The 25,115-nt window shown below is 45.2% G+C and overlaps 5 protein-coding genes across 7 annotated transcripts; 2 read left to right on the plus strand and 3 right to left on the minus strand.

Annotated features, from left to right (window-relative positions):
* Window positions 1-1,684: 1,684 nt before the first annotated feature.
* Window positions 1,685-2,426, minus strand: LOC115692682 (60S ribosomal protein L27a-3). The gene has a single exon (XM_030619619.2). It carries the CDS (start codon window positions 2,344-2,346, stop codon window positions 1,906-1,908), a length of 441 nt encoding a protein of 146 aa, XP_030475479.1. The 5' UTR covers window positions 2,347-2,426; the 3' UTR covers window positions 1,685-1,905.
* A 1,114-nt stretch (window positions 2,427-3,540) lies between these two features.
* On the minus strand, window positions 3,541-6,646 carry LOC115692662 (U-box domain-containing protein 33-like). Of its 2 annotated transcripts, XM_030619598.2 has the most exons (5): window positions 6,138-6,646; window positions 5,247-5,365; window positions 5,038-5,156; window positions 4,717-4,925; window positions 3,541-4,188 (listed from the first exon to the last, which is right to left on the minus strand). In XM_030619598.2, the coding sequence occupies exons 1-5, from the start codon at window positions 6,400-6,402 to the stop codon at window positions 4,076-4,078; spliced, it is 825 nt and encodes a 274-aa protein (XP_030475458.1). In that variant the 5' UTR covers window positions 6,403-6,646; the 3' UTR covers window positions 3,541-4,075. The 2 variants fall into 2 exon arrangements, with proteins under 2 accessions (XP_030475458.1, XP_056170207.1); XM_056314232.1 differs by lacking the exon at window positions 3,541-4,188 and having other exon boundaries at window positions 4,453-4,925; window positions 6,138-6,643.
* Window positions 6,647-9,833: 3,187 nt separating this feature from the next.
* On the plus strand, window positions 9,834-13,240 carry LOC115692650 (ferric reduction oxidase 8, mitochondrial). 2 transcript variants are annotated; one of them, XM_030619591.2, is made up of 8 exons: window positions 9,834-10,272; window positions 10,505-10,598; window positions 10,694-10,879; window positions 10,959-11,196; window positions 11,295-11,622; window positions 11,723-11,981; window positions 12,083-12,789; window positions 12,917-13,240. In XM_030619591.2, exons 1-8 carry the CDS (start codon window positions 10,107-10,109, stop codon window positions 13,087-13,089), a joined length of 2,151 nt encoding a protein of 716 aa, XP_030475451.1. In that variant the 5' UTR covers window positions 9,834-10,106; the 3' UTR covers window positions 13,090-13,240. The 2 variants fall into 2 exon arrangements, with proteins under 2 accessions (XP_030475451.1, XP_030475441.1); XM_030619581.2 differs by having other exon boundaries at window positions 9,837-10,272; window positions 10,691-10,879.
* A 2,594-nt stretch (window positions 13,241-15,834) lies between these two features.
* Window positions 15,835-16,857, plus strand: LOC115692673 (uncharacterized). Its single transcript, XM_030619605.2, has 2 exons — window positions 15,835-16,096; window positions 16,241-16,857. The coding sequence occupies exons 1-2, from the start codon at window positions 15,934-15,936 to the stop codon at window positions 16,651-16,653; spliced, it is 576 nt and encodes a 191-aa protein (XP_030475465.1). The 5' UTR covers window positions 15,835-15,933; the 3' UTR covers window positions 16,654-16,857.
* A 3,495-nt stretch (window positions 16,858-20,352) lies between these two features.
* LOC115692687 (uncharacterized) lies at window positions 20,353-22,522 on the minus strand. The gene is made up of 2 exons (XM_030619631.2): window positions 22,293-22,522; window positions 20,353-20,794 (listed from the first exon to the last, which is right to left on the minus strand). The coding sequence occupies exons 1-2, from the start codon at window positions 22,434-22,436 to the stop codon at window positions 20,639-20,641; spliced, it is 300 nt and encodes a 99-aa protein (XP_030475491.1). The 5' UTR covers window positions 22,437-22,522; the 3' UTR covers window positions 20,353-20,638.
* Between the last annotated feature and the right edge of the window lie 2,593 nt (window positions 22,523-25,115).

The raw sequence follows: 25,115 nt of genomic DNA on the forward strand, positions 1-25,115 counted from the left end.
TACTTTTCTCCTCAAAAGTTGATACAACCTTCCGGTGATCTCAAAGAGAACCTTTCCTTTTTTTCTTTTTTTGGTCAGACAAAGAGAACCTTTCAGTGATCTCGAAGAGAACCTTCCCGTTTGCACACATTGGGACGTACGCAGGAGTTTCTCCACTCACCAAGCCAATGAACCCCACCGAGAGCGGAAAGTTAATTTACATGGAATAGGCACATGACCAGGGCTGGTGATCCTCCAATTACATGGACGAGTCAACTGCTACAAGAACCTCCAACTCCGTATACCGAAGTAATGATATAAAACTAGAGCAGCCTCGCTTTCATTGCAAGTCACCTGTCTTCTGAATGAAACTTTCCCAACGAAATGACTCAAAAACACGTACCCTAATACAGAGAGATTAGTCATTGTCCTTTCATACTGTAGAGATTTCGTAGTTAAAAAGTTTTCAAGTGACATCGCCAGTGAATACAAAACTTGATGGTGTCTTAAAGGTATTATGAAAGATGCTGGCGAGTTTGGAAAGAAAAACCAAAGGAACTCTTAGGAGCCAGAAGGAGTGGCCGATTAACATAAGGAGGACCAGCAGAGGTTCATCCAGTTGATTGACAGTCGGTCGAAGCCAATAGCTATTGTTGGATGACAAACAAACAGTGGCACATAGAGAACTTGGAAAAGGTGCGTGTCCGTCAAAGAATCAACTGTCGCACACGAGGTAACTCTAGGTGACAATACCTAGAGAAGTTGGTTGTGGAGTTCAGTTCGAAAGTAAAGGCATGTAGCTGTTGATGATCGACATGGAAGCACACAATACCAGAACGCTCAAGGTATAGCCCCAGAGTTCTCAGTTGATTGGTCTGTCATGCATAGACTTTGCGTCAGCACTCAGCTCCTTCACGATCCAGGTGGTATCATTTTAAACAAGTTTTACCGAACTGTTCAAGTCATAGGAGAAGCATGTGCCATAGTGAGTGCGGCGGCGCACTCTGCAACTCGACAACGTCGTGATGAGAATGCAAGGATTGGCATTTCTAAGTACTCTCTAACAAATACAAATCATAGTTTAAAATCCTTTGCCACAAATAACTTTACTCATCTTCCGAGATACTAAGCTCTCTCGTCCTGTCCATGTCCTCATCTTTTAAGCTAATTCCAACCACACAAGGGTGAAATGCCTTCAAAATCATCAATCCCAAAAGGGAAGGTAAATTCTGGTTTAAACTTCCACTACACTGTGAATACATCCAAAGCAAACGTAATCCTTTTACTTGAGTTTTTCCTAGGTATTTCACAGCAAGTAGAACACAGGATTCGTGCCATACAGAAAAACATTTCCAAAGAACATCCTTTGGCCAAATCTGTCTGAACCATTTACATTGAGGAGGAAGCATCGTGCGCGAATGATCACCGACTTTGCTGACCACGGCAACTCGCTAGCTAGCGACCAGCAGTTACAATACATCCAATGCAACAATAGTTTCATCCACAATTTTCATAAAATGCCCAAATTACTTCAATCATCCACAATAGGCATTAAGCGCAGGCTTTTCTCTCATATAATGGCGGATTTCGCACAAGTGAAGTTCACACACCGGGCTAGATGAGGAACTGCGACCCGGATTTTCCTAATAATTCCTCAAAAGACAAACAACAACAACAACGAAGTAAAACACTAGGAACACCAACGAATCCAAAAGAAAAGTTACCATTTGCCTCCATGAAACAGATCAAACCATTGACCAAGAAAGACACCGTGCTCAAAATTTATCAGCATTCGACAAGCAATGTGACAATAACGCCCCATTCTCATCTGATACAACTATTCCCCAAAAACAATAACACAACTTCGGTAACCAAAACCAACAAAATCAGCACTAAAAAGAAGAAAAGGAACAAACTTTGATTCACCTAAGCAGTGAGCACAACCGCACCACCGGCCTCCTTGATCTTCTTCTCCGCGATCTTCGAGATCAGCTTCGCCTTCACCACGACCGGCTGCTTCCCCGGCAGCACCCCCTTGCCCAGGACCTTGAAGTACCCGAACTGGGTCACGTCGATCACGGGCGCGCTGTCCTCGGAGGCCTTGTCCTTCACGTCCTGGGGGACGAGGGACCAGAGCTTCTCGACGTTGACGATGGGGGAGTAGAACTTGTTGCGGAGCTTGTGGAAGTACCGCATGCCGACCTTGCCGAAGTAGCCCGGGTGGTACTTGTCGAAGAGGATGCGGTGGTGGTGCATCCCCCCGGCGTTCCCGCGGCCGCCGGGGTGCTTCCGGTGCTTCCCGATGCGGCCGTGGCCGGCGCTCACGTGGCCGCGCTTCTTCCGGTTCTTCTTGAATCGGGTGGTCATCTCTCTCCCTGCGGAAGAAGGGGTCGGGGGACGGGAAGCGGCGGTGCGGGCAGGCGGGCGGGCGGCGAGAGGCGAGGAATGAGGGGGGAAGGGGGGGAGCTAGGGTTTTTGAGGAGGTTGAGGATGAGGGGTCCGGATTTACTGATTTGCCCTTGGAGGGATGATGGGCTTGGGCCTTGCATGATGAGATTGGGCTTGTGGACAATTTCTACAATAGATTGGGTTCATCTGGTGTTGGCCCATATTTTATGCCAATTTTTTCTTCACATGATGACATGATGCAAATAATCCGAAGGTCGAGGTCATCATTCGATTACGATGATCCGTTTGTTTCGCGGGAAATGGATGATTTGAAAAAAAAATTTCTTAAAAATGATCACTTGTATCACTTGAAATGATTAGTTAATGGAAAATGTTGTGTCTAAACATATTCATTTTCATTTTCATGGATGATGGACATATCTTTCGCTTATTCTTTTTTGTAAGCGATACGGCAGTCATTTTCAGGAATACGTTTTCCGGATCATTCATTTTCATGTGATACAAATGCACCCTGAGCGCTTATTCATTGAGTGTGAATGGTTTTGACGCTAATGAGGCACCTAACGTACTTGATTTCGAGATTATCTGATTCATAAAGTTATGTCTCGCAAAAAAAAAACGGTGATTTCAGAAATCAAACCGGAAAGTAAATGAAGGGTTTATCAGTTGGATTTTATTATCTTCGGTAGGAAAAAGAAGGGAAATTTAAGTTCCATTGCGAAAGTAATCGTGCTGCAATGTTCATTGGATTTTCAAGAGATCTCTTTTTGGGTAGATTTATTTGCTGTGCCTACAGAGGAAGGCCTAACTCGTGCCTAAAAATTCGGCTTGATAGTTGAAACCAAACTCTCTTTGGACCAAACTATAGCCGTTCATGACTATGCAGGGAAGTAGCGTATAAACACGCAGCATGTAACAGTCTGTCCCATCAAGGACAAGTAGGGAGAAAAGGAAAATTCTCTCAGAAGGCAAAAAGAAATTGAAGGACAAGTCCTCCGCATCCACTGCTACGTTTGTACATGTTATGTTATTGATCCGCATGTTCTTACTATGAGGAAATCTTGTGCAACTTCAGATACACTCATACAGAGAAGGGTTTGAGAAATGGCGAAAGTGGTGCTTGAAAGGGAAAAAAAAATAAAAGAACAAGACTCATGAAAAAAGTGGGAAATGAGGTTCTTTCCAGTAGCTTTCAGAATCAACTTTTGGAGATGACAAGGAAAGGCAATTTCAAGGGCTGTAAACTGTTTTTCTTCGTCTGCCTCTCATCCAAAAGCTTGTAATCTTGTAGAACCCCCCCATCTCTCTCTCTCTCACAAAAAAAAAGAAAAAGGATAAGAAAAGGGGCTTGTACTGCCTTGTGTATGTGTCTTCTTCAGCCTGATGCTGAACATCACATCTAATGAACTTTTTCTTCAGACGGAATAGTGGGTTCTAGACAGCCTCTTCTACTCAAAACTAGAGGCTGTGTGCTATTACAAATTTCCTCTGATATCTCATTGGGTTACACTAGTATCTGAGTTCCGTTTTGGCTTTCTGTCATGAGAAGTCGACTATGTCTGCGCCATCGTATTATTGTTGTTCATCTGCATTCCCCGTCTCATGCGCTGAACAGATCAATTATCGTGTGAAACATGTGTGTAGGAAGGTCCCTCCCTCGGCTTGAAGACCATTTTCTCGATCGCTCTTACTTGGATTGTTGATCATCGTGGTGATGCTGTTTGTGTTTCGCTGTGTTTTTACGGCAATCCTTCCTAGGTCTGATACACGCTTGAATTTCTTCGATTTTCGTCCTACATGCTGCATGCAAATCTGCGTAAACTTCTAGTACAATGGCCAACTTTTCAAAGATTTTTCAAAACAAATAGAGCAGGGATGTGCTCATGCCTACATGCGTGTCTGCCTAATTTCATTGGCCGGCTTTCTTAGTATCACAAATCCAGATCACCCTCACATATTACATATCCTGGATAGTGAAGTTTATGGATGAAACTATCTGATTTAACACCTGATAAGAGAAAAACATATCCAACAAGAGAAGAATGATAAACCAAGGCGCTGGGCTATGGTCAAGTTTTTCCGTAGTTCAGTTTTGATATGGTCAAGTTTTTTTGGATGTCTGAAGAAACACTGTAGTTCAAGACTCCTAAACGTACTCCACCCGAAGTGTGCATACGTAGTTACATACAAGCTGAAAAGCTCCAAATGTGCGTTTCTAATCATGAAATAGCTTACAACGACAGCATTCCTTGTTGGATGTGGCAGGTAGATCAAATATACATGTCAATTTCTATTGTTAATGCAACTATGTTGATCAGTTGAACTTGCCTGAAAAGCACATGCACTCAAAAAAGTTCCTTTCGGAGTGGCGAGCAACTTCTTTTCCCGATGAACTCGACACCTCGTTTGGACGATTCAGCTCTCTCGCTCTCTCGTTGTCTGAGACCTTCTGGCCATCGTAAACAACAGTGACCTCACAATAATCTGGGGCATGCTTTTTCACAAATTCTCCTTTTGCCAATTTCTTTGTCAATCGCCTTAAGATGGGAAAATGTCAAGGCAATTAACTATTTGTTTGAAGTGAATTAAAAAATGAACCGAAAATCAAAATCCCTTCTCAGATTCTCGGGAAATCGGCGATAACCTCACCTTGAGTAAGGCGCACGTTTGGTTCCAATAACTAGCTTGGTAATATTAACAACAGGGATTAAATCGAGAATAGCTTTTGCAATGTTTCCGTGCTCAATAAGCATCGAGTCCACAGTCACCTGTAATGTGCAATCTAAATTCAGTAGTCAGGACTTTGCAATGTGACAGCGCTGGTGGTATGAGATGACAATAAGAGTTCGGAGATATACCTTGGCATCGGCGCACAGGCGAATGTACTTCTGCAGGAGGTTCCTTCTCCTGTTACTCTCTTCATTCAGGTAAACTCTCACTTGGTCTTGGCTCAGTTGGCTCCTCGATAATCTTCCAACTGAAGTTCCGTTTAGACAATTCAAAGGACAAAAAAACTTGAGCAGGGGAAGTAAATCGACGTGAATTCAAGAAGAAAAAATTCCTGCTTAGCATCAAATTGAACAGTATATCCAAAAACAACAAGCATTTACAATAGACAGACGCAAGCAGTTTCGGATCGACGCTTTAATGAGTACAGAAACAGTTCCAACTATCTAAGTGTGTCTGTCAATTCAACTGTTTGTTGGTCCGATTGGAATATGCTTTTGTTTCACCTGATGCCCCAAATTCCACATTGCCAGTCTTGGTTACCCTCAAATCGGAACGACTTGGAATAAACAAAATTGTTTCCGGACAACCAATGCGGATATGGTAAAACCTATGTAATGAACTTGAAGGGACTAGGAGAAGCAACTTATTTCCTTTCTAAGAACTTTCCCTTCCTTAAAAATGATTGCTTTTCCTTAAACGACACATAAACGAGAAAATCGAACGAAATTTTATGTAAAGAAGCAACCAAGAAGTATCAATGATGTATCGTTTCTTCAAGTGCCTAAACTTTTGTGTAGACAAAGGACAGTGAGAAAGGTCATCAAGACCTTGGGACTCTGAGCAAATTTTCATCCGCTTTGAAGAATGCCCTCGACGAAAAGATTCAATTTTTCTGGGTGGTACACAAAAAATAACCATCTTTAAGAAAGAAAAATGACGACCCATCAATGCTTAGAGCAAGACCCATCACAGGAGAGACTCAGAATCCCAGAACGAGCGTAATGTTAACCAGATGTCACCTGGTGTGGGAATGTAAGCGACAGGGGGGAAGATATGAACAAGGAAGACGCGAGCATGATGAGGAGCCGACGAGACAACGTGGTGATCAAGAGCCCATTTGACAACATCCATGTCGTCTCTCCCGACGGCCACGTACACGTCGTTGCTGCCCACGTCCACGCTTCTGCTCTCCTCGCCAATCTCCACTATTTCTGGGGACACCATTGTTCTTGAGGTGCAATACTGCACCGTCTCACCCTGCAAGCAATCATCTTCTACCTCCATTCTGTCTCTCCCCGTGCCCCTCTCTCTCTCTCCCCGAATGGAGCAATGGCCACTAGAGAAAAAGGGTAAAAGAAGGAGAAGAAGGGGCCGAGATGATGAAGTGTGAGAGGCGTGGATAACAATTAAAGAGAGAGTAGACTTGGTGTCATACAAGGGAAGAGTCGTTGCTCTCAATGCGCACGAAAGGTGAGAGAGAGAGAGAGAGGGATGGTCAGATTCTCTTTTGTCTAGTTTTTGCAGGCTTTGGGTTCAGCTGTAGACTAGAATAGACCTGGCCAAAGTCCCAAAATATTTTGTTTATATTTTTTTGTCTTCTCTTCATATGTTTTTTCTTTGGCCAAAGTCTTTTCTACTAATTGGAAAGTTTATATAGTTTGGGTCTTGTTTCCTTGTTTTCTCAGGCTCAGTGCATTAACATGCAACCAGCTAATAATTTAGGTGTGATGGTAAGTTTATAAATGTGAGAAAAATTCTCACATTTTGAGCTAGTTTCACGGGTGAGAGAGGCCCAATATCACCAAACACATGTATCAAAACTTACTAACAAGTTTATACTCCACAGTTACACAGAAAATATTGATTATTACTGCTCCGACCCAGCTTACACAGTCTTGTGAGGGGAGGTTATTAGAGCTGGTGGTCGGTTCATAAGTGTCAGGAAAAGCTTTACTCTTTTAGCTAACTTTTGGGGAGAGAGAGAAGGGTTCAAGATGACCTAATAATTTTTTTATTTTTTCTCTCGCCAAAATTCCTATCTAATAATTTGGCTTATGAGTTTTTTTTTTTCAATTTTTTCACTGGGAATAAGTTTAGAAAATCGGTCAAACAATAACGAATCAGGCTTATAGGAAAAAGATCACATATGTTGCGCGCGATTAGACGTGTCACTCGAGATGCACAAGTGATCTGCCTCACATATCGGATGACACAGGAACGCTCGAGCTTGTGCGGAGTCCAATCTTACGTCTGTCGGATCCAGAGCCACCAATGGAGAAAAATCGGATGTCTATCGATCATCAACGTGCTTTTGAAAAAGGTGAGGATATGGAATGGCCCTATAGTTAGGCACATGCACATGTATCTCTTGATGGGGATAAAGATGGCACCTCATATTCCACTCTAGCTCAATAAACGATGTTGAGCTGCTTTGACTACTATGCTTCCCCAAACTCATGAAAAGCCTTTTTCGTGCAAACGACTCCCGAGTCAAAAGGCAAACACATTAATCTGATGGGCGCCCAATACCCGAACAGAGAAAAAGGGGTACGGTCCAATTTGTGAAAATCATAAAGTAACCTTTTGACTTTCTCAATAAAAATCAAAATTGTTACATCTCCATACATGGCTATAGAAAGAAGGCATGGTGAAACCAAAGAGGAAGCCATGAAAAGATCCAAAAGCATGCTTTAACTTTTCACAAAAGTTGTGTGTCTAACTCGACGGAGGGAATCCTAAGGGGAGAACTTAATTGGTTTTGAGTGGTAGTCTCGATCGAGAACTAAATTCCCCCCCTCCTAACTTTTTTGGGATCTCGGCAAGTTGCCCTCTAATGTTTTAATTTTTGCAATTTTGCCCCTCGACTTTGTGAAATCGGTTGTGATAGCAAAATTTACTCAAAGTCAACGCCAGGGGACACACTGCAACCGACTTCCGAAATTTAGGGGTAAATTGCAAAAATCGAAACTTCAGGGGGCAATGTGCAACGATCCTGAAAGCTTGGGGGCGGATATGCAATTTGCCCTAATTACCCGTTTGCAACTTGATGAATTGGAACAGACAGACAAGAATTGGAACTCCACAAATCTTTTGGGAGCCCTTTTTTCTTTTACTATTCAAATATAAAAAGCATGGCTTTTATATTTAAATGAGTTTGGGACTTTTTTGGGTGGAGAGGCTCGAGGACGTGGCTGGACCAATTTGGAATTGGATCTTATGATGAGCCGAAGTTCTTTGGTAACGGTGTCGCCCAATTTGGTCCGGGCCTTTGTTTTTGCATCGTCGCTTTTAGCACTTGGTTCTAATTGAAGGAGGATGAAACTGGGAAGACAGATGCATAAGGAATCGTTGGTATGGGACTTCTAGTTCTAGCTACAGATTTATTATATCACCGGTGAAGGACTTTCCTTTCCTTACATGGGGTTGCAGCTATGAGTTGGGGCCGCCCGAGGAGCATAGATATCTATGTCGGTAATTATCAGGTGATATATATGTATGCAGGACGGGAGACTGTCGTGTCCGGTGAAGATTAATTGGGTGTTCAACGAGTCTTGATCACCCCGTTATTAGTAGCCAAGGTATGGAGATTGCAATTTCGATAACTAGCATTCTAGAATCCGAGGCATATCTCAAAGTTGAAGGATGATGCCTCGAATCCGTTTGATGGATTCTGGGTGTTTCAAATTCAATAGGAGTTGGAGAGATTGCTTTTTGTGGGTTTCCTGCTCGTGGATTCCAATTTTTATCAACCTCTCAGCTGATTCGAGTGCTTTTCGAGCAGGAACGCACTGGACTCCTTTTGTTTTTTACCGAAAGCAAGTAGACAAACTCTCTCCTTTCTGCTGTCTGGTCAAAACTTAAACCTGGAAGATTCGGTTCTTGGAACCAACTGGTTGCATCGGGGAGACATGGTCACTCACCCAGTTTGTCTGACAAAGTGCTAACTCCTAGGAATCCACATGGTTGCATTCCTGTTCTTGACCCACACCACACTTCGGAATTCAATTTTGTGCCAGAAAAGGAAAAAAGTTTTCCTCTGATGAGCGAGCAGAGAGCACACTCCGAAGTAAAAGGATAACACTTGATCCAGTGCCATCATCACTCTTTGAGAGAACGAGAATGGCTCACAGAACATCAATCTATTTATTCTACTCTCTCTCTCTCTCTGTGTTAGAAATCAGTTCTTGCCTTCTGATTAATGAACTGAAGCTCTTTTCTTCTGCTGTTGACAAACAAATTCCATTGATAATGTCTGTGTTTTGAGAAAATAAAAAAAAAGTCTCTCAATGTGATCTGGGTATTTAGATAGCCATCTTGATATCAACAGCAATATCAACAGCAAAGGCAAATAACTTTCGATCCCATCAATCTATTCATTTGAAATCTGTGTACCGGTTATAGCTAAATTCTTGGGTTCCCACTTTCATTCCAACCCAAAGAGAAGAGTCAAAATCACGAGGATAAGCAAGAAAGACGTGGGAAGGAGTAGTGGAAAGTGGGACCATTTAGTCCACTAACTAAGTATTGGACCACATTAATACAGAGAGCAAAAGGCATGAACAATGTCACTGAACTGATCTCGCAATAGACAGGAATTGACACAGATCCGAAGTTCGTATCTACAAAAACAGGAAAACTTTCTCAATCATCATCCTCACCACAGTCCACCCCACGAGAGAACTGGCCCACCTACTTTTTCTCCTTATTGGATCGATTTGGTAGTGATGAAGGGCCAGAATATTCTACTGTGATGCAGGCGTCGCTATATGATACATATCTCAGCGCTTTAGATTTGAAGATCATGATACATTCTTCCAACTATGTTGAAGTGGCTCCGGAAGTGATAGGCCACTCTTGAGTCGCGGTGGGGCTAAGCCACAAATCATCGTAACTGTATCATCCCCTGGAGGATGTCTCTATTAGATTTTCGCTATAAAGAGACAGCCACCGCTCCGTGCCTCGAGCGAACAGAGTAAGCCACTCGGAAGATGGTCATGATGGCAAGAGCAACAGTTCTCGCTCTCCTAAAGGCACTGATGATCTCGGTGTTTGCCGGTTGGGTTGCCCTTTGGATCCTCAAGCCCACGGAAATGTGGACGAGGAAATGGAAGGGAGCCGAGGATAGTGCTCGCGGCACGGTTTTTGGCTATTACGGTATTACCCTATTGTCTTTTACATCTAACCTAGAGGCTAGAGTCATAGCTGAAAGCAGCCTCTTCCACTTTAATACCATAGTTCATAGGGTTCGATTACTGGTACTAGGTTCGAAAATTGAAGCTGCACCAATCATTTCTTATTGACAGAAACACAAACAAAGAGCGAGTCGTATTGATCACACATCCAAATCATTGTAGGACGAGTAATTTTGTGTTCCCTCTATTTTCAGGTCTCAATTTCGCTGTCTACACCTTTCCTATCATTGCTCTTGCCATTATTGGATCCCTGTACCTGAGTGATACAGCGAGCAGCGCGATAAGCAGGTGGTAGAAAGCTTAAGTTGGATGGTTAATTAATATATCTGTTCACTGTATGGAGTGTCAAACCATTCTCTTTTCCTATTAATATTTGGCAGTAGGCAAAGGAAGACTTCGGTATCGGCTCTCTCCTATCCAATCATAGTGAACAGCCTTGTGGGTATCCTATCAGTAGTAGAGATCCTGGGAATTCTCATGTTCGTTATTTTCCTGGCATGGACTTTCTACTGCCGCATCTCTCATGACTTCGAGCATCTGATGCCAATTAAATCACTTAAACTGAGCATGTGAGTGCAAGCAATCGCTACTTAAACCAAAGTAGTTATGTGTTTAAATATGCGCTAACTAGTAATGGCTTTATTTCAGATGGCAACTGAAGTACCTGAGAGTAGCAACTCGGTTTGGGCTACTAGCAGAAGCCTCCTTGGCTCTGCTTTTCTTGCCTATTTTGCGGGTCATGCCCGTGCTTCGCTTGCTAGGCATCCAGTTCGAAGCTTCTGTGAGATACCATACGTGGCTCGGCACCGCGATGATACTTTTCGCTACTTTCCACGGTGCAAGCACCTTGCTCATCTGGGGGGTCAGCCATGTAATCCAGGATGAGGTGATCTTTAATTTTCTTTCGGCTCAGTTGAAGTAACAGCATTATGCCCGGCAACAACAATTGGATTTCCACCGCACTCACTCTTTTTTAATAAGCAGGTATGGAAATGGCAAAAGACGGGCCGTATATACCTCGCCGGAGAGATCGCTCTTGTATTGGGGATTGTTATTTGGATCACGTCTCTTCCTTTTATCAGGAGAAAGCAATTCGAAATTTTCTATTACACGCACCATTTGTACACAGTGTTCATATTGTTTTACTTGTTTCATGCTGGGGATAGACATTTCTACATGGTGTTTCCTGGAATCTTTTTGTTTGGCCTGGACAAGCTGCTCAGGATCATACAATCAAGACCGTACACTTGCCTTCTTTCAGCGAAAGTCTTGCCTTGTGAAGCTATCGAGCTTACCCTGCCAAAGGACCCGAGTAAATCCAACTTTGCTCCTGTTTAGCACTCCGAATATATGCACATCATCACAGTTTAAGTTTCTTTAAAGCAGGCTATTTAACTTATTATTACTTGCAGAACTGAAATACTCTCCGACTAGTGTGGTTTTTATGAATGTTCCGAGAATTTCCAAACTTCAGTGGCATGCCTTCAGCATAACTTCCAGCTCCAACGTTCAGGAGGACACGATGTCGTTGATGATCAAATGCGAAGGATGGTGGACAAGTTCCCTCTGTCGTTTGATAACCGAGGAGCTAAATTCAGATACTCATCGGACAGAGTGCATACGGGTGGCAATTGAAGGTCCATATGGGCCTTCCACTGTTGATTTCCTCAGGTTGGCTCAAAAGCCTTGGTAGTGATCTTTTTCATGTGCTAACTGCTAACTACATGCTTACGAATTTCCCGAGTACTGAAAGCGAAACATACTTTCTGCAGATATGACAGTATGCTCCTGATAGCCGGGGGAATCGGGATAACGCCGTATCTGAGCATTTTGCAGGAGATTGTGTCGGCCCAAGGAAGCAGCCGATACAAATTCCCTGAAAAGATTCAACTCATTCACGTTGTAAAGAGATCCCAGGAAATGTCCCTGTTGAGCTCGATTTCGCATATACTTCGCAATCAGTCTTTGGGGAAATTGCATCTGAAACTGAAGGTTTACGTGACCCGGGAGGAGCAGCCAGATGCAGCCGCAAGAGTCCTTCAAGATGCGCTATCTCAAGGGCAGATTGTGCATTTCGATGCAAAAGCTACAAGTTATGCAGTCCACGGGTTTGATAAGCCAACTGTACTAGCTGCAATACTTGGAATTGCATCGATTCTGTTCTTTGTTCTCCTCATATGTTTCAACCACATTTTTGTACCATCGGAAAAGAAAGCCGGCACCCTCAAGCCTAAGGGTGCGGACAGCCAAACAAAAAGCCCATCTTGGGTGGTTGATCTTATTCTCGTTTCTTGTTTTGTCATATCCGTTGTAGTCAGCATGACCGTGGCGCTTATGCTGAGATGGAAAAGAATTAAGAAAGCAGTTCCTCCGACGTCTCCCAAAAAAGCAGGCGGTTTCACGGAGCCAAGTTCGACAGAGCCAAATGACCCTCTTCAGGAACACGAAGTCCATTATGGAGGCAGGCCTAATTTCCAAGGTAATTTTTCAGTTTCATGCACTCGTATCTCCTTACTTCTTGATAATCGACCTATTTACGTTTGATCAAGGACCTTCAAACTCGGAAGACCACGTGCCTTAACCTTGGACATCATTAACTTCAACAGATATCTTTACCAAGTTTCCAAACGAAACCGGAGGATCCGATTTCGGAGTCTTGGTGTGTGGTCCCGAATCGATGAAAGAGTCGGTAGCCAAATCACTGCAGCAAATTGGTCGAGGTTGCGGGGCTAAGAGGAGATCCAAATTCACTTTCCATTCCCTCAACTTCACGCTCTAATCAAAAGTCGGAACAGATTGAGATTATCGGTTCCTAAGAGAACTGTGATGCAAGTGTAGGGATCCAGCTTAGTGTTCCAGCTTGTACAGATGTATTGACATCATCTTAACTTGTATGAGTGCATACGAGAAGAGCCAACTTCTCAAGTTCATTTCCATCTATCAGGCCTTTCTGAGTCTTAAATTCAACAGCACAAGCTGATTGCATTCCCTGTACACTAATCAAGAACCAATCAACTCCGGCTCTTTCTGCGCTACGCGGCCTCATTAGGAAGCTCCAGTCATGATCAAATTCTCTTGTTAGACGTATTTGGTTAAGGGTAGTCATTAAAATATTTGATAAGGTCTGTCAAGAATCCTATTATCATCTGCTCACCCATAAAAGTGGGAGCACAGGGAGGATCCACCAGGACCAGAAATGCCTCGCGAGCGAACGGGGACCACGCGTTCCCATTCCATTTGAATCCACTAGCGCGAACCGAAACGTCGGATTGGAATATCGAGGGAATGCACGTCATGTCATTCCAATGGTCGACAGCGCCAATCCCGTCATCTTCATCATCCTCAACCTGGGCCATACGTGAGGAATCTGCCCGTTATCGTCCGTTTCTCGGTAGGAGAAAGAGACACCAGATATGAATTCTGAACAAGCCAGTGCCACTGGATGACGCCCATTGATCCTGTACGTTAGCACTAGGCTCGATGTGGACTGAACCCAGAAGTAGAATCTCAAGCTACGGTCCAAACTGATGCCCCGGACAGGCCTCCACGTGTCCCCCATACCCCCTCATTCGTCCGCGCACGCACCCCGAAAATATCGAGCGGGCCAGCATCTTCCCACGTCGCGCGATCGTACCGGAACCCAGATCCGTTCACCTGCATGTCGCCCCCGACTAGGTCCATACGAACGCGAATCCCGGTCAGCCGAAGTCGAACGTTTCGGCGAAGCATGTGCTTCGAGACTTGGAAGACCTCCAAGTCAAACCCAAAAAAAAGTAAACAGTCTTTGCAAATGCCTTGGCCCCATGGCAACGCACGCCATTTGACGAAGAGCTTTCGCAGCTCCGTATGAACCTAGAATGTTGACTAAGTCACCGAAACCGACTGAAAATTACACTGATAAAAACAAAAATATCTATAAAAAAGCACCCTTTAGCACATTGTTAGGCCACCACGAACACCAGCTCTACTGGTAAAGAGATTGGAGAGCGGGACCAGAAAGTATTAAGTCCAGAATTCGATCTCCGTCAGTACCGCACACATATGTACATAGAAAAGATAAGCGAGACAGAAAGAAAAACAAACATTGTCAGGTCATCAAATTGAGCACGACGTTCATCATGACATGTACCATCGATATTTTGAAAATTACATACTCTTGCTACGCGCATTTTACGGATGTAGCGCGATCCGTGTTAATACGACCCTCCAAAAAAAAGCCAAATTCCCTACTAGTTCGCTTTTCCAATATGAAAAGCTTCAAACCTCGAAGAACACGCTACTGTTTTTTCCAAGGAAGCCCCCGTTCTCGCTCGTATGTGTTTCCTTGTCATTGGGAGTGTTGGACCGACCGAAACTTTGGGAATCTAAAAGAATATGCCATCCAGCTCCTAGTCAAATGTACCTTAGCGGGACCGACCCCCCCGATTCCTTCCCGCCGTTACGGGCCACCTGCCTTGCAACGTACTGCGTCCTAGGTAAACGGTTCCTTCTCCGATCTAGGACACGCTTCGTAATGTCTTATTTTATTCGCGGTATCTTGTCCCGATCGAGACATGAAGTTTCCACGACGAGAACTGGGAGCCTGGGTCAACAAAATTAGAGCTCTGTCGAGGAACGTGTCTGCCGGGATTCCAGTGAACTAATATATTTTATTTTTTGGCACACCTTTTTTTGTTTTTGATGCGATAATAAAAATGAATAATACCATGAAAAATCTCAAACTGGTACTCTCGTTACAATTTTATCCGGAACTAATTTTTTGATCACAAAAAACTCCAAAATGGTACGTCCAAGACAAATTTACCCTCCATTAATTTCCGTTAAATTTTATCGTTAAATTGCTGAGTTGGATAACGCGTGACAGTTGACGGGGTTACTGGTTTGAGGTTTTACCTCCGTTTGTCACACGTGTACTAGTTTGTGATTTTTTTTTGTAGTATTAATCCAATCTAACGAAAATTATCGGAGGGTAAATTTGTCGCAGATGTACTAGTTTGGGGTTTTTTGTTGTTAAAATATTAGTTTAGGGTAAATTTATCGCGAGTATACCGATTTGGGGTTTTCTTGCTGTCAAAAATTTTCTTTGATTTAAAAATATCCGAAAATTTCCTTTTTCTTTTTCTTTTTCTTTTTCTTTTTTTCCTTTGTTTTTAAAATTTTCCTAAAATTATGGCCAAGGGAGTCGGCCGCACCAGACGGCGCCACCAAACCGACGCTCGGCTTTGCTTCAAGGGAAAGGGTCGGGCGCCACTGGGCCACGTCAGTGGGGCCCGGTGGGCCCCCCCCCCCCCCCCCAACTCTTTCCTCCCTAACATTCGACCAAAACTTGGAATATCCGAATATCGCCCCGACATGGCGTAAAACGAGAAAAAAAAAGAAAAGAAAAGAAAAGGGGGAAAAGTCCATTCCGTTTCGTCGGTTGAACCCGCGTGACGGACCCGCACCCGACTCCGAACCTACGCCCCGAAGCAAAGAACCCCCCCCCCCCCCCCGCGACTATAAATACCCTCCCCGACTCGTCCCTTCGTTTTGAAGCCCTCCGCCTCCAGCTCCTCCTCCGACTCCGACGAGCTCAAACCGTCTTCCTCCTCCTCCTCCTTCTTACATTCACGAGTACAAAAAGATGGTGAGGGAACCTGCAGTGGATTCGAGCAAGACGCCGAGCGCTCTGAAGTTCCTCTGCAGCTACGGCGGCAAGATCGGCCTCCGCAGGTCCGACGGCGAGCTGCGCTACGTCGGCGGCTTCACCAGGATCCTGTCCGTCGACCGCTCCGTGTCCTACTCAGGTTCGTCCTTACGTCCGTCGTGTGTGTCCTTATTCGATGAAGCGCCGTCTGTCGCGACGGAGAGACTCCGATCGGTTTCGGTTCCGGAGGATTGGTGTTGATGAGTCGTTCGTGCCCGTGTGTTTTTTTTTTTTTGGGTTGCAGAGCTGATGGTGAAGCTGATGGAGTTCTGCGGGTTCTCCGTCGTGTTGAGGTGCGCGCTGCCGGACGGCGACCTGGAGACGCTGATCTCGGTGAAGTCCGACGAGGATCTGGCCAACTTGATCGCGGAGTACGACAGAGCTTCCCTCGGGTCGCCCTCTCCCAAGAAAATCAGAGCCGTCCTGTCCCCGCCGGAATCGCTCAAGGTCGTGTCCCCGCCCGCGTCCTCCGCGTCCAGCGTCGACCTCTCCGCCCGCAATTCCCCGACGCACGCGGCCGGCGACCGGTGGCGCACCGGGAGCCGGTCGCCGCCGGCACATTCCCAGGTCAGAGCGGAGACATTGCGTTGCTACCCCTGCTACGTCGAGCCGAGGAGGGTTTGGGCCGGCGGTCACGGCTGCAAGTACTGCCACTGAAACACGGGAAACGGGAAAGTTCGAGAAGAATCTAGAGAAACGAGGACGACGATAAAAAAAAATAGAGTGATTACACAAATTTAGAAAACGAATTTTAGAATTACAGTCGGAATGAGAAGTGTGATTCTGATGAGTCTGTACAGTATTCGTTCCCCCCCACAGGATTCCTTTCAACAAATTTTTTTGGCTCAGGAACTTCGGACATGCGTTTTCGCGCCCTCCCACCAAATTTTCTCATGCGCCATGGATGAAAAAACACCGAATCCTCTGCATATACACGACCGATTTCCCCGTGTCCAGCTATATGTTAGAGACGTTCGCGTGATGCCCGTGAATCCTTCTTCGTTCTGGCCGCGGTTGATTTCGGACGTTCTCATTCCCCCTCATTAGTTTCGCGACCGCGATTTGCTTCGCTGAATTTAGCTTGCCCCGTGTGTGTGTTCAGTCGTTTATCTGTTCATCGTATCTGTTCGAGTGATTTTCTGTATCGTGATTGATTTGGGTTGCTCTGTTTTTGATGTGGGTGTTGCAGGTCAGTGAGGTCATCGAAGGAGGAGAATAACGCCGCCGGGGGTCGCACGGGAGGGGCGGAGCTGAAGAGGCGGTGGTGGTGGGGGGGGCCCGCCGGTGGTGGAGGGGGCCACTGGCACTTGCGACGAAATTTCCGGGGCCGAAGGTTATGCTTGTTGTCCGAAAGGCAGCGGTGGTGGGCCGACGCGTAGTCAAACCGCAAACAAATCAATCAAGACTTTGATTAAAACAAGAAGTGGAATATGCCCTAAATCGAACCGAATTAAGCCTTAATACTTTAATGATTTGGTGCCCCACGGGGGACAGGTGGAAGTGGTGGAAGGAGGAGCCGTGAAGGCAGCGCGAGCCGCTGCGATGTGGGGAAGGTTTTAATTGACACCCCAAGGAAAAGACGTTAATGGGGGGATTCTCGACCGTGAAGTAAGGAACGGGGAAGGGAAAGCGCCCAAAGTAGATTTGGGTGGGGGGGATCGTGAGCAGGTCGTGAGGAGGACACGACAGTTGGCAAATTGGACCATTAAAATTTGATGCTGTCTTCCTTATTTAGGTGGCGGGGAAAAGGTCTGAGTATTCGATAATCAAACGCCCGTTTGGACTAGAGGGCAGGACACCATAGGTTGGAAATTCAATGGGGGCCAACCGGAGCCAATTCGAACCGATTTCAAGTGGGGGTTGGAAATATTTTAATTGAACTTAATTATCATTATAAAACTTGATTTGGGACTAATTATGAATGCACCGGATTGATATTAGGAAGTGCGCCCTTAAGATCGCATCGAAGCACCCGAAAGTTGGCGGAGCCGTCACCTTGACTGCTGTGAGGAGAAAAGAATTAAAAACACATGAGATGTTTGTCAATGCTCGTGTAATATTAAATTTGATATTAAATTTAAAATAATGACTACCAATCGGAATAGGAGCGAAAGACAAAGGGATCTTGGCTCAAATTGCTCGAACTATTTAAGACTTCTCCTGTATCGGTTAAGCGAAAACAGATAGCTTATATTACATGAGCATATTATAAACGTGAAACCTCGTAAAAAAATGGCATCACCATAGAAATTTAAAAGTATTAGCCAGCGAGTATGGACTTAGGCAATTCAGTTAGAAACGCACTCGAGAAAGTGAATATTCTAACACGGACTTCGGTCCAAAATGGTTTGTCTAGAAACCTTCCTGCACTTTCGAGAAAAGGCATATTCTAAATCGAAATTTGGTCCAATTGGCTTGTGTACAAAAATAGGCTTATGGTGGCGACATAAATTGACCTAAATGCCATCATAAAGGCAGGGGACTATAGGTAACGGAGCGCAAGCCATGGATACTAGGTCTTCGGAAAGATAACCAAATCTTTAGGTTCCTTTCGTTTCGCGCTAGTTTATTTATCGTGAAATAAGCATTGAAAGATTTAGAAAACATTTTCTTGAAAGTTATTTTCCGTAAAACGAACGGAGCCTTAGGGTGTGTTTGTTTGAGGGAAGAGATTTTTCGGGAATTCATTTTCCGGAATTTCACTCGTTTGGTTCGCTGAAAATAATTAGTCAAACGAAAATACTTTCCAGTCAAGGAAAACATTCATGCATAAATTTAGCAAAGTGAATTCCCTAATCTAAGAAGGTGAAAACACTTTCCGGAATTGCTTATTTTGAATTTGTTAATATTTTCTTTTCTTTTCTAACAAAAACAAAATATTTTCTTTTCTATCTTTCTTTTTTCTTTTCTTTTTTTATTTTTTCAATTTTTCTTTTCTTTTTCTTTCTTTCTCCCTTTGTTGGTCGTCAGACTCGACGATGGTTAATGACCTGCCACATGCACGGACCGGTGAGGGAGGAAGAAGGAAAAAGAAAAAGAAAAAAAATCATTTAAGAATTTGATTTTTTTTTTGCCTAAGATAAAGTCATGAGATTGAAATCATTTTCCAAATGAGATCCAAACACCAGAAAACTTTTTCCATAAAAATCACCAAACAAAGGAAAATTAACCATTTTCCTGAAAAATGAATTTCTGGAAAACATTTTCCAGAAACATTACGTTTTCCGTGAAACAAACGCACACTGTGTTTGTTCGAGTGAAAAAAAAATTCGCAAATTAGTTTTCTGAATTTTCACGCATTTAATTTTGCCGAAAATGATCGATCAACAGAAAATTACTTATGATCAAAGAAAATATGTGCGCTTAAAGTTAGGAAAATGAATCACTTGGGTGCCACCCTTCCTACTTGGAAATGGGGAGGTGGGGAGGTCAATTCCCCACCTTCTCAGGGGATTAGGGGTGGAGACGTTTAGTTTCAGATGTGGGTTTCGACTCTCACGTTCTGTAAAAAGGCGAGGCAAAAGTTTGAGAATGAGTTGAGAATTAAAGTAGGACAGACAAAAAAAAAAGTTGGAAAAATGAATTTCCCAATCTGAAAAGGAAAATATATTTTCGGCAAAATTTCCAAAAAAACATTTTCCTTTGTCATGAAATTTTTTTCGAAACAAATACATGCTCAATATCTTTATTCTCATGCTTCAAGAGATTGAAACGTGCAAAGAAGAAAATGTTTCCACGATCTTGTGCTAAGACTGTAAGAAACAGACAACGAATAGGTGGTTGTGATTTGTGAACACCAAAAAGTTTTCACTGGGTCTTCTCCGACGATCAAAAGATATACCCCGATCTACAGCAACCAAAATATCATCCTCAGCACACGAGTTTATCGATGCTGACCGAACAGTCCGAACCGGTGAATAGCCGGGATTTAACTATATGATACAGACAAGTGCGATGAGGTACTTCCACCCAAGCCTCACGAAACAAGAATAACCAAGTTCATATTCATACAAGAAGGGGGATCCAAACCATCAGTAATCCGGACGAAAAAATATGCAGCAGCTATCTATGGAATCGTAAGTCTGTCAACTGGCAATTCGAACTTGCAAGACGAGATAGCAGCAGCACAGGATTCATCCATTCAATCACGAGGAGAGAAAGGGTCATTCGACCGGTTACAAATCAAACTAGCAACTATGTGAGCTCTCACTTTGTGAACAAACGAGAATATATGGACTTCACCGACTACCAGAACCAATAGTAGAATGACAACAATATTAGAGAAGGCCTAAATTTCTCCATCGAGATATGTAGAAGAAGATACAAACTGGTTTAGCGCAAACGAGAGAGGAGAAATGACAACAAGAAAAGGTCAGTAGATGCGGCCACAGCTCGTATTTCTAGTCCCTCCAGTTCAGACAGGAGAAGATAACAATCTCAACTGATATCCAGGATACAACTTCCCACTTTCCTTCCTTCAAAATCACATTGGTGTCTCTCCGGGTGAACAACTTAAAATTACAGAGCAAAAGTATGGACATCGTAAACTCACAGCTGACATTAGTTCTCAAATTCTTCTTGATGTAGTGAGGAAGGGAAACACACACACACACACACACACACACACACACAAAAGGAAATGTCACACAGTTTCCTGTTCAAATTCATCACCTTCAGACTCATCAGCATTGTCCGGGTCATCATCATCGGCATCTTCCTCCTCTGCATCTTTATCGATGTCAGCAGCACTTTTCCCGATCACCACAAGGTTGCTATTCAACTTTCTGATTTCGTTACACTGTTCACAATATACATACAAGTAAATTACGAATAAGAAAGAAAAATGACAAAATCCAAAACGTTAATCGTGTGTCCTTGTTAAGCAGTCAGCGGCAAGAACTACGAACAAGCATGTTACTTGGGACTAAAATATTCAATCATGGTGCATTGCCACATCGCATGTCCTTATAGGCCAGCAATGTAAGCTTAATTGCACCAAGTCTAACGGCAACAATTACAAACAAACATGCATAGCCTAGAGAGGGAATGCAATGCCTTTTTGACACCTCCTATTCCTTCACTACAAGAGGGAAGCCCACCTGCGAAGCAGGAGAGAACAAAGCGTAGCATCAAGATGGGACTTTACCTAAACCAAGAACGGACCAATTACTAGATCTCAGAAGTGACGACAGAGCTATAACTATACGTACTCTTTTATTTCACTTTTCATCAATCTGCACTAGCACGCTCCAATTTGAATATTTATACATTTCCACGACATTCTTCTCTCAACTCTAGTTTTCCCTAGAAGATGCAGATAACTTAACACAGCTAAAGAAATCATTAAGCACTCTTAAAGTCCTTAAACCCTTCCATACTCAACATTCAATTTGGAAAACAAGCAAAATAGCAATTAAAAGCAGCTGCCAGAAAACCATCTGAAATTTGTCACTCAACAATCAAATAAGGAAGTGCCTAGAACAAAGAACCTAAGAAGACCATATTCATCCCTTCCTCACATAAAGCAAAGCAGAAACTTTTGTCTCAGTATTGCCACCAAGAGAACGAATGCCTTTCACCATGCCTCTGTTCACAATTTCATATACCTTTCCTCAGTCGATTGAATATTACAAGTACAACTAATAAATACTGTGAGCATTTCAGTATTTACACAACCCAACAACTTAGGCACATGAAAGACAGAACCATCCATCCGACATGGCATGGCACAAAGAGATGTAAAAGATTTCATCAAATGGTTGAAACTCTACGGAATAGCCGTGATCACGATTACTTTGCATATGTCTCCTCATAACCAATCATTATGCCACCAGTTCTGCATCAAGCATTAATTTTTCCACTCAAGTAGAACAGACCGAAAGCATAATTCCCATTACAAGTCTTTGTTGCAACGACTACCGAGATGCATTTCGATCCTTGACCCCGTATTGAGAAGCAAATCAGATCAGCGCACAGAGCAGCTCGAATCCGGGCACAGCTCTAGCAATTCAGTCATCAAACAGAGATAAAGACGTGTTGCTGACACAAGACTTCAACAATCGTAACATCGCAGAGAACAAACTAGAGTTATGCGCTGCCTCGAGCTTCTCTCCACTGTCAGCAACTCTAATTCCGCTTCTTAATTTGATAACACAACAAAACCAAAATGGTGTCTCGTCAGAATGGTCCGGAAAATCACCACCGAACCAAAAGGGTCTTCAAGAACTCCCTAGCACTTCCCCTCATTAACAAGGCAAGAATGAAAACGACCGCATCGAGACAAGAAAAAGAATCACCTTTTCGTCGAAATCCGACTCCTCCAGGGCGAGCAGGAGCTCCTCGTTCTGGGGCTGAGGCCACTGCGACGGCAGCAGGAACGACGACGGAATCATCCTCGTCGATTCCGGGAACTGGGTCATGAACCCCGGGAACTGCAACATCGTCCGGACAGACACCGCAAGTCTTGCTTGTCCCAAGAACGCTGGATTGAAAAAAAAATAAAAATAAAAATAAAAAGAAAGCAGAAATTTTGAAAATTCTGCTTCGACTGCAGTTCTCTCTTGAGAAGAGAAAGAACGAAAGAAGCGCGACGTGAACTGGGTGCGGCTTGAAATTTGGGACGCGAGACGGGAGATTCAAAAGGGCCTGTTCGACGGGCCCGGTAAAGAAGAGTCACGGTTTTGAGGAGCCACGCTCCATGTTTTTCCAGTTCTTGAAGGGCCAAGGCCCAGATTAGGAAGCAGATATTCGATGCAGAGCCTTTTGCTCTTGCTCGATATTCACTCGGCCTCAAAATGCGTGCCTAAACTTCCAATCTGTTCGGTTTAATTTTCCTTTTTCTTCCGAGGCTCCGTTTTATTTCGCGTAAATCTTTTTCTCATTTTTCGGTGTCCGGATTGATCAGAAAAATGAGTTAACGCCTAGATAGAAAATTCTACGTTGGGGCACGTGACATCAAAGCTCATGCCCACGACCTCGGCGTCTGGGCCAGGTAGGGGTGTCAATGGGTCGGGTCGGATTTTCATGATACCCGACCCGACCCAAATATTGGACATATGTGTTCGACCCGACCCGAGACAAGACCCGAACAAGATAAAAGCTACACGATCGGGCCGGGTCATGTCGGGTCGGGTCGGGGCGGGTCTTGTGTTTCAAACAATGAATTCAGAGATAGAGATAATGAGAGAGACGTCATTGTTGCGGATCCTGAATTCATCGTCTTCCCAGCAACACCCCGTGCATTACCACCCCGGCCTCAGCGATTCAACCGCCGCCGCGGCATCATCGCCTTCTGCGCCCACCGTCCCGGCATCGTTGCTGTCGTAGCAGGAGGACTCCGCGTCGTCGACGAGCCCGCCGCCGCCGCAGGCGTCGGCTTCGGCCTCGTTGTCCTGGGAACCACCACTGCAGCAGGCGTCGGCAGTACTTCCGCCATGAGAGCTCTTCAGAGATTCGTGGAATGGCTGAGGCCCGTCGTCGACTTCCTAGCCCGTCGTCGGCCCGGAGACCCTCCTGCACAGCCTCATTCTCAAGGCCAAGACCCAGATGGGACTTTCGTCGAGCGCCTCGCCCTGCGCCTTCCGCCAACCCTCCCACCACCCCTCCTCGCCGCCCCGCCATTTCCATCCCCGCCGCCCATGGCACCGCCGGCGCCACGGGCCGCCTCGGCCCTCCCCCAGATCACTCCCCGCGGGGACTACGAGGTCGGGAAGGGCCCTTCTCTCCGGGTTCGCCGCGGCGTCGCGAGGCGAGAACTCCGGCCCTTCGCTTCCTTTTGAGAGCGCTCGTCTGGGTCGTATTTCGCTTCCTTGAACGGTAGCAGCAGCAGCGGCGGCGTGAACGCTGGCTGTGCGAGCGATTTCATGGAGGATAACAATCAACTAGGCGATTACTTTACGTTCCTCAACGATTCGTCCAAGTCAGGCGATGCTTTCGAGATGGGGTACAATGCGGATACGCATTTGCACAGGAGGAGTTACTCCGAGAGCGACGTGGGCTTCGGCTGCGGCGGCGAGGACGCGTGCTTCGGGGGCGGGTATAGGCCGTGCCTGTACTTCGCGAGAGGCTTCTGCAAAAACGGGAGCAACTGCAAGTTCCTCCACGGCGACGATTTCGAAGGTTCCGTGAACTTCGTCGGTTCGCCGAGTAAGTACTGGGAGGGGGAGGGATCTTAAGAATTTTAGTTATTGTTTAGGTTGGGCTTGGGTACCCCAGCCCAATAGATCCAAATAATACCCAATTATTTTTATTGTTACCCAAACAAGTTGAGACCCAACCCAACCCAATAAGAAAATTTCGTGTTCGGGTCGGGTCGGTTCGTGTTTCGGTTCGGGTATTGTGTTTGGTTTTGACACCCCTAGGGCTAGGTCCATAGAGGTTGAGCTTGAGACCTCGATGCTTGTGCCCGGATTCCTAGCGCCCAAGCTTGGGCCCAATTGAGGTTGGGCTCAAGTTCACGGAGGCTTGCCCCAAGACCCCAGTGTGCGTGCCTCGAGGACATCAAGCCCGGGCCCGATCCATAAAAGCCATGCCCTAGTCCTTAAAGGCCGAGGTAGGACCCAATGCCCGTGCCTAGGTACGAGTCCATCAAGGCTGAGCCCGGGACCCTAGTGCCCAAACCTGGGATCCTAGTGCCTATGCACGAATCTCTCACGTGTGAGCCCAAGTCCACTGAAGCCAAGGCCTAGGACTTTGGTGCCGGTGCACGGGATTGGGTCCTTGGAGCCTAGGCGTGGGTCTTTTGAGGCTGGGCTCGGGACCTCGACGCCTAACACCTTGGCGTTTGTGCCCTAATTCGTGCGCTCAGTTCCGGGTCCATTGCCCCTGGGCCCATGCCCATCGAGGGTGGAACTGGGACCCCAATGGCCATGCCTAGGTCCTTGACACCCTGCCTGTGTCCCTATGCCCGGGCCCGAGTTCTTGATGCTCATGCCCATGACCCTACGCTTGGCATCGAGTCCATCAAGTGTGGGCTTGGGACATCGGGGCTAGTGTTCGGCTTCCCCACAGCTGGGCCTATGAACATTGAGGTTGAACTCGGGACCCTAACACCTGCGCTCTGTTCCATTGAGGTTGAGCCCGGGTGCATCACGGTCCAGCCTAGGACCTCAATGCCTGTG

This window comes from Syzygium oleosum, unplaced genomic scaffold, assembly GCF_021117445.2.
Source record: "Syzygium oleosum isolate NSW1041296 unplaced genomic scaffold, Sole_v2.1 Sole_v2.09, whole genome shotgun sequence".
NCBI classification, from domain to species: Eukaryota; Viridiplantae; Streptophyta; class Magnoliopsida; order Myrtales; family Myrtaceae; genus Syzygium; species Syzygium oleosum.